This window comes from Haliotis rubra, unplaced genomic scaffold (genome assembly GCF_003918875.1).
Source record: "Haliotis rubra isolate DU_JTF1 unplaced genomic scaffold, ASM391887v1 Scf305, whole genome shotgun sequence".
Lineage (NCBI taxonomy): Eukaryota > Metazoa > Mollusca > Gastropoda > Lepetellida > Haliotidae > Haliotis > Haliotis rubra.
The window spans coordinates 507,001-519,641 of NW_025766975.1; the positions used below are offsets into that span (position 1 = coordinate 507,001).

The 12,641-nt window shown below is 40.2% G+C and overlaps 1 protein-coding gene across 1 annotated transcript in view; it reads left to right on the plus strand.

Moving 5' to 3' along the window:
• The first annotated feature begins 265 nt into the window (after window positions 1-265).
• Window positions 266-12,641, plus strand: part of LOC124282868 (lysyl oxidase homolog 2-like) — a 36,959-nt gene continuing 24,583 nt past the window's right edge. The window contains exon 1 of the mRNA XM_046718903.1: window positions 266-856. Coding sequence (XP_046574859.1) covers window positions 577-856 — 280 coding nt within the window. The 5' untranslated portion in view covers window positions 266-576. The remainder of the gene's footprint in view (window positions 857-12,641) is intronic.

The following is a 12,641-nucleotide window of genomic DNA, read 5'->3' on the forward strand; positions in this document are numbered from 1 at the left end:
GGTCTCGTTATATTTTTACGACATTCTGTCTAAACAGAGCCATATCCGACCTTTCTGAATATTGAATTCATCATTCAAAACAATGTATGATATAGGATAGGGCGTGGCTGGGTGTCTCGGTCCACAAACCTGTTTATCATCCCTCACAGTTGAGCACCGTTGGATACTTTCTTGTATAAGAATGTCTTAGCAAATCCGTTCTCGTATAACCCATAATACGGGAGGGAGTATGCGGGCCTACCACAAATGCAAGGCATCTAAATTTAGTGTGGTGCTGAGCGGCGAGGGGAGGAAAGTGGTCGCAGGAATGTCATGGAGAGCACACCGAGATACTAGCTGGACCATCGTATCATGAAAACGCTGCTTACGTAACGGAGGTGTGTCCAGATCGTAATTACTTTCATTGAAAAGATTTTTTTCATTGAAACCTACCCAACCCCAGCCAAACGTCTGCTCGGTTCAGTTGAAGAACGCGCGTCAACGTATCGTCTGCTACTCTGCTGTCGTCTGCTTTCTGTACTGTCGTCTGTTAGCCATTACTGGAAATACCCGAGATTTGACTGAATCAGCGGGAAAATGAATCTATACAACTGTTTATTTTCCTGCGTGTGTTTTCTGGTGGCAATATGTGTTACCTTGGGGCGACGACGGGGACCACGATTCAGGAGTGGCGACGTCCGGCTTGTCGGAGGCCAAGAAAATCATGAAGGGACAGTGCTCATTTACCACAGACATACTTGGGGCGCCATCTGTGACAAGGAATGGGACTTCAAGGACGCTGATGTAGTCTGCAAACAACTTGGGTTTTTGGAGGCATACAAGGCTGCATATGGCAGTCAGTTCGGAAGAGGCGCAAGTAGGTCATTTCTGATTATTATTATCATTATTATCATCATTAATAATTATCATTAGTAGTAGCAGTAATAGTAGTTATAGCGCCAGCAGTAGCAGTAGTACATGTAGTACTAGCAGTAGGCTGTCTCACAGTCCCTGAACCATATTATTTTCCCTACTGCCAAGCCCTCTCTGCAGTGCTAAAGCCCTAAATAAAGCAAGTCTAGATTTCCTCAGGTTCTGAATCTCTGGTCTCCCTGGGGCTCCTTTTCAATTTAAATGTACGTGTTTGTTTACTATCAAAAGTATATATATTCAGAGACTAAGCATTAGTCTATCTGGGTAGTAGCAGAAGTCACAAAACGTATTCATGGTATCATTGCACTTTACCTGTTTACCTATATGTTTACCTGTTTATATATATCACCACATAATCACATAGTTTTGGGCTACTACTAGCCACATGTATTAACAAAATTCCCTCCCAGTCAGAACCATTGTCACGGCGGACGACATCAGTTTTGCGTTTCGTACTGTTATCAGCACTCAGTAATCTCTGCAGTAAAGATTTAGTTCCCGATTATCAAATTTTCAGTATCACCAAGATTACTAGCAACAAGTTTAGCGTACGCACAAAAACCCATGCCAAAAAAGGATAATTAACCCTGTGGAACATTTCACGGATCATATTCATATTCAAAGCCCATCGCAAATTAATAAAGATGATATCTTTCGTGAAACATCATTAGCATTGACGATCTCAGTGAGCCTTTTACGACTTTCTCTGATAATGGAAAGGCGTTTGTTGATTCTTATTGTTAATCTACTAGAACATGTCAACATTAATAACATATGGGGCTACATGCCAAACAACCAAATATTTATATTTTTCTGAAACCATATGTACTTTTTCCTTGAGATTTTTGTGAGATGAAAATGAGTGAAAAGACGGAGCATTTCTCTGAGGTGTTAGTAATTCATTTATCCCCACAACAATTTCTGGTTTTATCTAAATAGAGGCGACAAAGCCCTTTCCACTTTCAGAAGAAATCCCCGCTAAAAGCAGAGTCGATTGTAAAATTGTTACAATATCATGAATATATGTTCGTTTCAGTAGTATTAAAGCTGTACGATGTTGAAAAAATCGACATTATATTCTTAGGGTATTTTGTAGATGCGCCATAAATGTTCCAAACAAATCTGGGACATCGCAACCACCGTCAAAGTGCAACATCATAAGCATAACCACCAGCAGCATCAACATTACAAAACGAAAACGTCAAAACAATCCGGGGTATTAATAGTGGTATATCAGTCAGACATGATTATAAAATCAAAAGGCCAGTTCATCGTTGAACTGGCCTTTTAACGCCCACTCGGCGGTTCAAATTGTAGCGGATCATACACACCAGTCTGACGAAACTCCGTAAGCTTGTATTCAGGCGTGAATGATGAGGTGAGGTGAAATTGGGTTTTACGTCGTGCTTGAGAATATTTCGCTCATATGACGACGTGCATGCGTGTGTATGTGTAGGTGCGGCTGCTTGTACTAGCCCAGACTGAAGCTGGTTATAGTGCTAGCCCACAGAGATACCATGCCGCAGTGAAGCATGAATACACCACTCAGACACATTATACTGACTCCGAGCCGACCAGTCCTTGTTGCACCCATTAATGCCGAGCGCCAGGTAGGGACCAACAAGTACCATATTTTAACGTCTTTTGGTATGACGCGGTCGGGGATCGAACCCGCGACCTTCCGCTCTCCGGGCGGACGCTCTAACCACTACGCCATGGAGGCGGTCGTGAATGATGAGGACTTGCTCCAAGTCTATACTAAGGGTTATCTCCCAAAACTTAGACCCAAAACATATCTTAGACAGCCATATCTTAGACAGCCATATCTTAGACCGCCATATCTTAGACCGCCATAACTTAGACAGCCATATCTTAGACAGCCATATCTTAGACAGCCATATCTTAGACAGCCATATCTTAGACCGCCATATCTTAGACAGCCATATCTTAGACAGCCATATCTTAGACAGCCATATCTTAGACAGCCATATCTTTAGACAGCCAGCCATATCTTAGACAGCCATATCTTAGACAGCCATATCTTAGACAGCCATATCTTAGACAGCCATATCTTAGACAGCCATATCTTAGACAGCCATATCTTAGACAGCCATATCTTAGACAGCCATAACTTAGACAGCCATATCTTAGACAGCCATATCTTAGACAGCCATATCTTAGACAGCCATATCTTAGACAGCCATATCTTAGACAGCCATATCTTAGACAGCCATATCTTAGACAGCCCTTATCCTTAGACAGCCCATATCTTAGACAGCCATATCTTAGACAGCCATATCTTAGACAGCCATATCTTAGACAGCCATATCTTAGACAGCCATATCTTAGACAGCCATATCTTAGACAGCCATATCTTAGACAGCCATATCTTAGACAGCCATAGCCTTAGACAGCCATATCTTAGACAGCCATATCTTAGACAGCCATATCTTAGACAGCCATATCTTAGACAGCCATATCTTAGACAGCCATATCATAGACAGCCACAGCCATATCTTAGACAGCCATATCTTAGACAGCCATATCTTAGACAGCCATATCTTAGACAGCCATATCTTAGACAGCCATATCTTAGACAGCCATATCTTAGACAGCCATATCATAGACAGCCATATCTTAGACAGCCATATTAGACAGCCATATCTTAGACAGCCATATCTTAGACAGCCATATCTTAGACAGCCATATCTTAGACAGCCATATCTTAGACAGCCATATCTTAGACAGCCATATCTTAGACATCCTTATATCATAGACAGCCATATCTTAGACCTCCATATCTTAGACAGCCATATCTTAGACCTCCATATCATAGACCTCCATATCTTAGACAGCCATATCTTAGACCTCCATATCTTAGACAGCCATATCTTAGACCTCCATATCATAGACAGCCATATCTTAGACCTCCATATCTTAGACAGCCATATCTTAGACAGCCATATCTTAGATCATAGAGCCATAGACAGCCATATTAGACAGCCATATCTTAGACAGCCATATCTTCTTAGACAGCCATATCTTAGACAGCCATATCTTAGACCTCCATATCTTATCTTAGACCTCCATATCAGCCATATCTTAGACCATATCATAGACATATATCAGACAGCCATATCTTAGACCTCCATATCATAGACAGCCATATCTTAGACTTAGAGCCATATCTTAGACAGCCATATCTTAGACAGCCATATCTTAGACAGCCATATCTTAGACAGCCATATCTTAGACAGCCATATCTTAGACAGCCATATCTTAGACAGCCATATCTTAGACAGCCATATCTTAGACAGCCATATCTTAGACAGCCATATCTTAGACAGCCATATCTTAGACAGCCATATCTTAGACAGCCATATCTTAGACCAGCCATATCTTAGACAGCCATATCTTAGACAGCCATATCTTAGACAGCCATATCTTAGACAGCCATATCTTAGACAGCCATATCTTAGACAGCCATATCTTAGACAGCCATATCTTAGACAGCCATATCTTAGACAGCCATATCTTAGACAGCCATATCTTAGACAGCCATATCTTAGACAGCCATAACTTAGACAGCCATATCTTAGACAGCCATAACTTAGACCGCCATATCTTAGACAGCCATAACTTAGACACTAATGAAGGGGATTAATTAAGACAACACCCATGGCTGAAATGGAACAGTCCTAATTAGTGTTCCCTGCTGAGTAGACCTAGCTTGTATTCAGAAGTAAATGATATGAACTGTACAAGCGGAATTAAGTTTAAAGATGCATGCTATGTTTTCATTTGAATATCTCCTCACAAGATGAAAGCATTACATGTTATGTGCAAATGAAATGTTATGTTATGTACAAATATTATATTTTAAGGAAATTATAAGAAATAGGTATCAGCTTGAGGATTAGTTGTGCACTGAACCAGAAATGTTGTTGTTTTAAGCTGTCTAAGATATGGCGGTCTAAGTTTTGGGAGGTTACCTTACCGAGTGATAAAACCCATGCCTGTGAAGTAATTCATATCCTTGTTATGGGCATGTTTAGGTTAGCGTACAGTGTGGAGTAGATGCCAGTCTTCTCTGGGACTATCTTGTTTATATTGTGTACATAATCATGAAATTACGGTTTAAACAACAATTAATACTCTAGAGACTTGTGCAAGTCTAGGGACTTCATCCTCTAATATACGTCTCTGTAAAACGATGAAACACGCTGAAAAGAACACTGGTTGATTATGAGAGCCTTTTTAAAACAAAACTTGTCTTTGATTGCCTGTGACCATATGAGGGTTATGTATAATTATAGTTAGGGGTGGGTATTGCAGAAAATTTTCATATTGCGATATATTGCGATGCGGAAACATATATTGCGATATGTATTGCAATATATTGCAAGAATTATTGTTTTAACAAAAACTATTTATAATCGAGTTAAAGCTTGATTATAAAGCAAAAACACAACAAAATCACTATGATTGATTAACCTTTAATAAAAACTTTTAATCATGACAAAATAAAAATGTAAGTAACATTTGGCACTAATGAAACAGGGAAAAGAACAATTAAAAAAACGGAAATATCCGAAGATTTCCGAGTGTTACGAAGTTTTCCGAATGCATGTCAAAATACCGGTTTTCGATCAGCGTATAGCAATACGTATCGTTTTCATGTCTGAACCGGTTATATTGCGCAGCCCTAATTATAGTGCTGTGGAGGCGAATGATATAGTCCCAGATGGCATATAACCAAGCATTCCATAATAGAACAGCGTTAAGAGGATAGAACAGCTTTAAGAGAATGGTCCAGTCTGTGAACCATCAGGCCTAAAATTAAAACTCTCTGTTCTAGTTTATGGGCGCTGCAAGATTATGCATACGTGCTTGATACACAGTCATTTTGAACATGACCTCGTGATGAATTTAATAAATCTGTAAGCACATCGATCCCCATTTCAAATAAAAAAATCCCGATGAGAATGCAATCCAAACTATTCACACTTGTACAACCGGCATGTTTCTTGGGTCACGTGGTCCGTCGTTTGTCTCTGGCTATGTCAACACCGTCAGTGAACGTAATGACGTCACTTCACAGGTGGCCGTCTATGGTGACGTTGTACTTCCACGTGGGTCACATTATTCCCCGGGCCCACTCCCCCTCGGTAATGCACGGAATGTTGGAGGCCACGTGCGTTTTGACATCTATCAAAGAACATGTTGTAGATTTCACAGGAGGGATCTGTTATATAACTGATTTGACCCGCGTGGGTACGTCACTTTGCAATAATGTCAACAGGAAAAATTAATCGGCTATAAACGTTCCTGTTTTCCATTATTTTTCATAACGAAAAAATTACACAAAACCAAAGAGAATTAGAATTTATTTCAAGAAACCTACTCAAATGTTAAGCATAGTCTGCATTTTCATTTTATGCCATCTATGCACATTTTCCGGTTTCATTGAGTGTGAATATAAACAAGATAATATCATATTTCATCAGTGATCCATGAAAGGGACAATATCACCAACAAACATGAGTGAGTGACTGTCCATATGTAGCGGGATCGCCCGAAATGACACCGGTATTGTACGCTTACCCAGGGAAAGAAACCTTTCAAAATTTCCCACTAGAATTCGCTGGCCACCAGGACCACTGCAAACGTAGTATTTAGTGGTCCTGATGAATTTTTACTAGTCACGGACCACAGGACCTGCGTAAATTTCGCACACTGATTTCTCAGTGTGGTGAAACCCACGATCAAGTGTGTCTCACTCCCTGAAGCATATTATTTCTCCCACCACCCATCCCTCGCAGTAAAACAGAATCTCTAAATGAAGCAAGTCTAGATTTTCCTCAGGTTCAGGATCTGAATCTCACATCTTTTTATGGCTCCTTTTCCATTTAAATGTTTTTTAATGTTTGATGTTTGTATCCATTAAGGGATAATCTTCCCACACGCATTAACAGATAGTAACGAAGATGGGGTATAAAAACCATAAACATTACAAGACAATAAAAGGTAATCATGAAGACATCTGATCATCTGATCCATATGGTATTGCCAAGTGGAAACGATATGGTCATATCTAAAGGAGAGGAGGCGATCACATCTAATGGTTCTAATCGTTAGGTGTAGAATAGCAACTAGTCTCTGAAATGAACATATTTTACAGAAAACACAGTCCATAATAAAACATATAATTAAATATAATGAAAAGTATCCTTGAGACTTTCTTCATTTTCAGAGGAAATCTAGACTTGCCACATATTCTTGACTTGCATAGGCTTTCTTGGATATATTTGTTTCAGGGTCTGTATGACAGACTAGGTTAGGGGTTGGTGGCGTACTAAAAAGATCGGCGAAACTTGCATATTATGGCAAATGGCATGGATATTAGGTAAAAATGTGTTGGTGAGATGCACGAATTCGTCAAGGCATGCTTCTGATAGGTTACACAATAATATCATCGTGGCTTTTGTGGTTCCCCTCATCAGACACGGTATCACCGAGTTCGTTGAAAATGGTGACGTTGACGTACACGTCTGCCAATGTCGTTCCTTGAATGTTCAATGGTAGAAGGACCCGATCACTGCTGACCATGGTCAGACATGGATGTTTTGCTGTTGGAGGGAAATGGGAAACACTCCTGTCACTATGAGCTGCTACCTTATCTTGAAAAATGAAATGTTCAACACGTTCTGCAAGTGGCACCATGAGATGTGCAATGATGTTGATCCTATTGTATCTACCTGTGACTGCCTTGGACAATATGGAATGCACCGTTTGGACATGTTCTCTGACACCAGCTGCGTGTTGCACCACGTCCTTTATCAGAGTAGTACTTTGCAACATATTTCTTAATGCCATTCTTCATAACGATTCTATCCTCGGCCGGAGTAGTTGCCCTTGTGCATGAGAACGACGTCGAAAATCAGCGTTATGTGTTTATTGGTATCGGGCCCACACTCTGCTGATGATGGAGTATGAAACCTGCAGATTTTGGGCAACAATAATCTGACAAGTGCCAAACTGCCGATCGCTCGTATACGTTAAGCACGTTGCTAACGTCGTGTGTTCAGTACTGTTACCTTAAACGAAAAACAAGGCCTCTTTGAGCGTTTGGTTCACAACACAGTCGAGTCTGAGTGACAGTTTCAATGGCCAGTCGTGCATATAAGCCTTGTACTTGAGCTTGAAAGTTTCTCCGCAAATGTTCTACTACATAAATCACTAACCTTCAAGGCCAGATGCTGATGTACGAACGATAACAAAATATCCCCTATATATTATTTTGCATATATATGAATCAGTATATACATATTTATTCGTATTTATGCAAACTAAAAGCATGTATTTGGAGGCTGGATCTGAGTGTTACCCTACGGTGGCCATAAAATCCACTACAACAAGGAGTCTTACAGTGCAATCCTTAGGCAGTCAGTTAGAGCACAAAGATCTATAGCTCTCTTCTACACCGAATCTTAATCTCAATTTACATGCTTATTTTGGTCATTGTTTACTAAGATCTAACACACCGACAAAAATAGTAGGAAAAGAATGTAATTAAATAAAATGCCAAAAAAAAGTTCGTCTGTCTGAATTACACTCAGCTGTTGTGAAACGAGCACACGAAACATAATATTGTCTTTATGCAAACCAAGAGTGTTTTACAGCACTTAGCGGAACCACCCATCGATAACGATAACACGAGGTGGTTGTTGGCTTATGGAACCTTTGATTAAATACCAGGGGAAGGGTTTCCCATGAGCCACGGTGTTAAATTTTAAAAATGACTGAAAAAAACTACGAAGGAATGTCGTCCAAAAGTACAGCCATTGAACCAAGGGGATTTTCCCACCCATCCCTGTGACGTGTTCTGTTGCACACGACATGTGGATCAAATACTAGCAGCATGTACACAGCGACCGTATCTGGTCTAATAGACTAACACGTAGTCTCTGAAAGTATATAATTTGGATGAAAAAATTAACTCTGTTTATATCAGAAAAGAGCCCCAGTGAAGAGGTAGATCATTTCTTTGAATATACATAACTTGGGTGGCGTATTGATGACAAAAGTAAGTGTTCCTAAAAATGCTTGAAAACATATTTATCCTCTCAGTCCTCATTAATAATTATCAGCTTTTTCAGTGGCAAAAATATGTATTCTCAGCACAAAACCCGTCCCAGACAAGTATCGTTCCCTTTACCTAAATATTCCGGGAGTATATGTTTTGGCTAAAGAATCATAAGAATTTCATGATGCCGACATCATAATTTCAAGGTCATGTCTATCAGTCTGCAAGTACACAATCTGCGTCAAGTAAAACACAACACAGCAATAGGATATAATAACGACAGCATACGACCTGCTACAACATGTGGCACTATTATGATATATTCTGAAACCCCTTCAGTCCAAATTGAACACAATATATACAGGGACTTATCCCTAAATAAAAAATCTGTTTTGCTTAAACGGACAATTTCATTTGGAAATATGCCTTATGGGCTAACAGGGTTTCTGTAATGCACACTGGGGGCACCTTCCATCGTTGTGCTCAAGAATACTCTCTTACTTACTATCAAATATGGCGATCACCATTACCTAAATTTCTTGCATTCCATAAACCTGGGCCCACGTGTGAAAAGTGAGTTAATCGTGTTTCTCGACTTAAACACAGGCTTGCAGTCACTGTAACGCTGACATTATTTTGTGCCTTAAATGCAGGGTCGTAGCTACCATTATAACAAAAAGCCCATGCTTACACATGATCGTTGCTAAAAAGGTTGTGTAAGCCATCAATACTATCTGAATATAAAGCTTTGCAACATATCGGGCTTACACGAAGAAAATGGGTTGCTACTGACTTAGTCTTTGCTGCACTGCTCTCTCCCTTTTCCCGCCTTTGTCATGAACATATGTTTTGGCAAGCCACATATGTATTGATTATATTGTTTCTTCTGAATGAGGTTACGCATATACACCCATGATCCAAACTGAAGTATGATACTGTTTATGGCTATTGTGGCGACTTTCATAGCCTGCTTTGTGGATATACCTGGCCATAACAGGGTCCTTGTAGCACATGCTTAGCGTGAGAAATGACTGAAAAAAAAATATCCATCCATTCATCCAGCCATATTATTGCGTAAAACCAATAAACATATGGGCTTCACACATTGTACCCATGTGGGGATTCGAACCCGGGTCTTCGGCGTGACGAGCCAACGCTTTAACCATTAGGCTACCCCACCGCCCCGTATCCTGAAATGAACTAAGTTAACAATTGAATACAAATCACAACATATGTATTCAAGTGGCTGTACAAATTCAAAGGCAGTATGATGCAAAAGCAGTGATCATAACAATATAGACAATTATGGTAATATTCACTTCACTGCAACTATGGTCAAGTTTCCAAAATAGGCTGAGTATCCAGGGTATAGTGATAATCTTTTAACTTGAGATGCCATGTGAGGTGAGAGGTAAGAGATAGCTCCCTTTATATACCTAAGTATAAGACCAGAAGATTCTGAAACTCCCTTGGTCAGCATATAGCGGAAAGGCCCACAAGATTGTAGTGCCCTGTAGTAACTTCCAGAAGTTTGTCCAAATATAGCACAATTCTAAAAATAACACACCACTTACTGAATGTCAACAGGTACAATATATTACACTTGCACATTGTTACACATTGAATAACACTGCAACATAACAATATGAACGTATTGTTGAATTTAGAGATGGTTGGTATAATGACCTTTGGATTGGTGGATGACAAATGGACAGATGAGTCATGAGCACCCCGACAACAGACGATCAGTTAGACTCACAACTCTCTGCAAAGAACATATTTTACAGAAAAAACAGCTACATAATACAAAAACATAATATAATGAAACGGAGCCCTGAGACGTTCTTCATTTTGGAAATCTAGACTTGCCACATAATCTAGACTTGCATGGGCTTTCTCGGATATATTTGATTCAGGGTCTGTAGTGAGTGACTGAGTTTAGTTTTACTCCGCAATATTCCAGCTATATGGCGGCGGTCTATAGATAATCGAGTCTGGACCAGACAGTCCAGTGATCAACAGTATGAGCATCGATTTGCGCAATTGGGAACCGATGACATATGTGTCAACCAAGTCAGCGAGCCTGACTACCTGATCCCGTTAGTCGCCTCTTACGACAATCATGGGTTACTGAAGATCAATATTCAGGGACTGTATGACAGACTAATGATCAGTTTCGGATGTTTCGATCGAAGAATCGATATGTCTCAGAGGGAGGATAGTGCAGCTAGGTGATGGATGAACAGATAAATGGACTGATGCTCTGTGGATGGTTGGGTGGATTCGTGGGTCACTTACGGACGGTATGAGAACAGAAGACAGTAAGACTCATGTACTTTAATGCAAGACGTATCAATATACACGGCCTCTTTCAACTGTTTCCTATTAACTTGTGGCAGAGCTTGTCAGCATGACAGCCCCGTGACACGGTTATACACCCTTGGATGTTTGTTTGGAAATTTGTATAAAACAGACGTACGGAAATATTGCGAAGGCGTCTGCACCCTTGCCTAGGAAAACAGATAACCAACTGAGCACTTCAAGAACTACTGTTTTATTTCAACAAGCCTTATATTTCTCACAAGCTGTGGCAATGATACGACCGTAGGCAGGTTTTGAATGATCAAATGACCCACTTCGAGCGCGTTTCTTGAGACCTGTTTTCTTTGTGGTCATCAATGCCATCATTACCATAATCTTCATAATGACGGGCTTTTTGATTGGTTCCTTTCGCAACACCCGGTGTCATCGCTGATTTCTTTTGATACATTCGCTCAGATATACTGCCATGTAATAAAAAAATAGTAATAGTTATAGTCCGCTTATATGGCGCTCACATCCAGGCACATTGCCTGCTCACGGCGCTACGTACATTACTATCCCCGGTCATAGGACACTATGTTATTTTTAGCATTGCCAGCAGAGACCATATAATATAGATATTACATGGTCTCTGATGTCAGCAATGTGTACATTCTACGGTGGTCCCTCCCACCCACTCACTCACCCACTCACTCACCCAGACATCAACTACTCGGCGACTCACCATGTACGAGACATAATGGTTGACACGGTTACACGAAAACCGCTTACTCAGGACCTACGTGTTGCCAAGCGCGTAAAGCAATTACAACGTTTCTCATACAACGTCTCAAGTTTCAATACATAACGAGAACTCTTACGTAACCTCGCCATAGGGGGAACCTGTAAACGAGACTAACTGTCAAAGACGATACGGTCTAGTGCACTCAAAGGAGTCTGAGGATGCAGGCACAACGCTTCCATCAGTAGCTCTGAGAATGCTTGGATTGTAGTTTTACCACATGACCGGATTACCGTATTTACGTTTACAATCCAGATGTTTACATTACAATGAATTAGTCCTCTCCGACCAGGGCGTTCCTGTTTCACTCTGTTTATTTGTTTATTCATGTTTGATAGTCGTTAAAGTTTTGTTGATGAACTAGCTAAATGTAGCATATATCTATCACCCACATACATGTCTGGTGACATATTTACACAGCGGTATGATCACCCACAGTGACCCACTGCGTCCAAAACCTGGACTAACATATAGTCTCTAAAATTAACATATTTTACGGAAATAAGATTTTATAAATTATATTCTTAAAACAAAATCAAA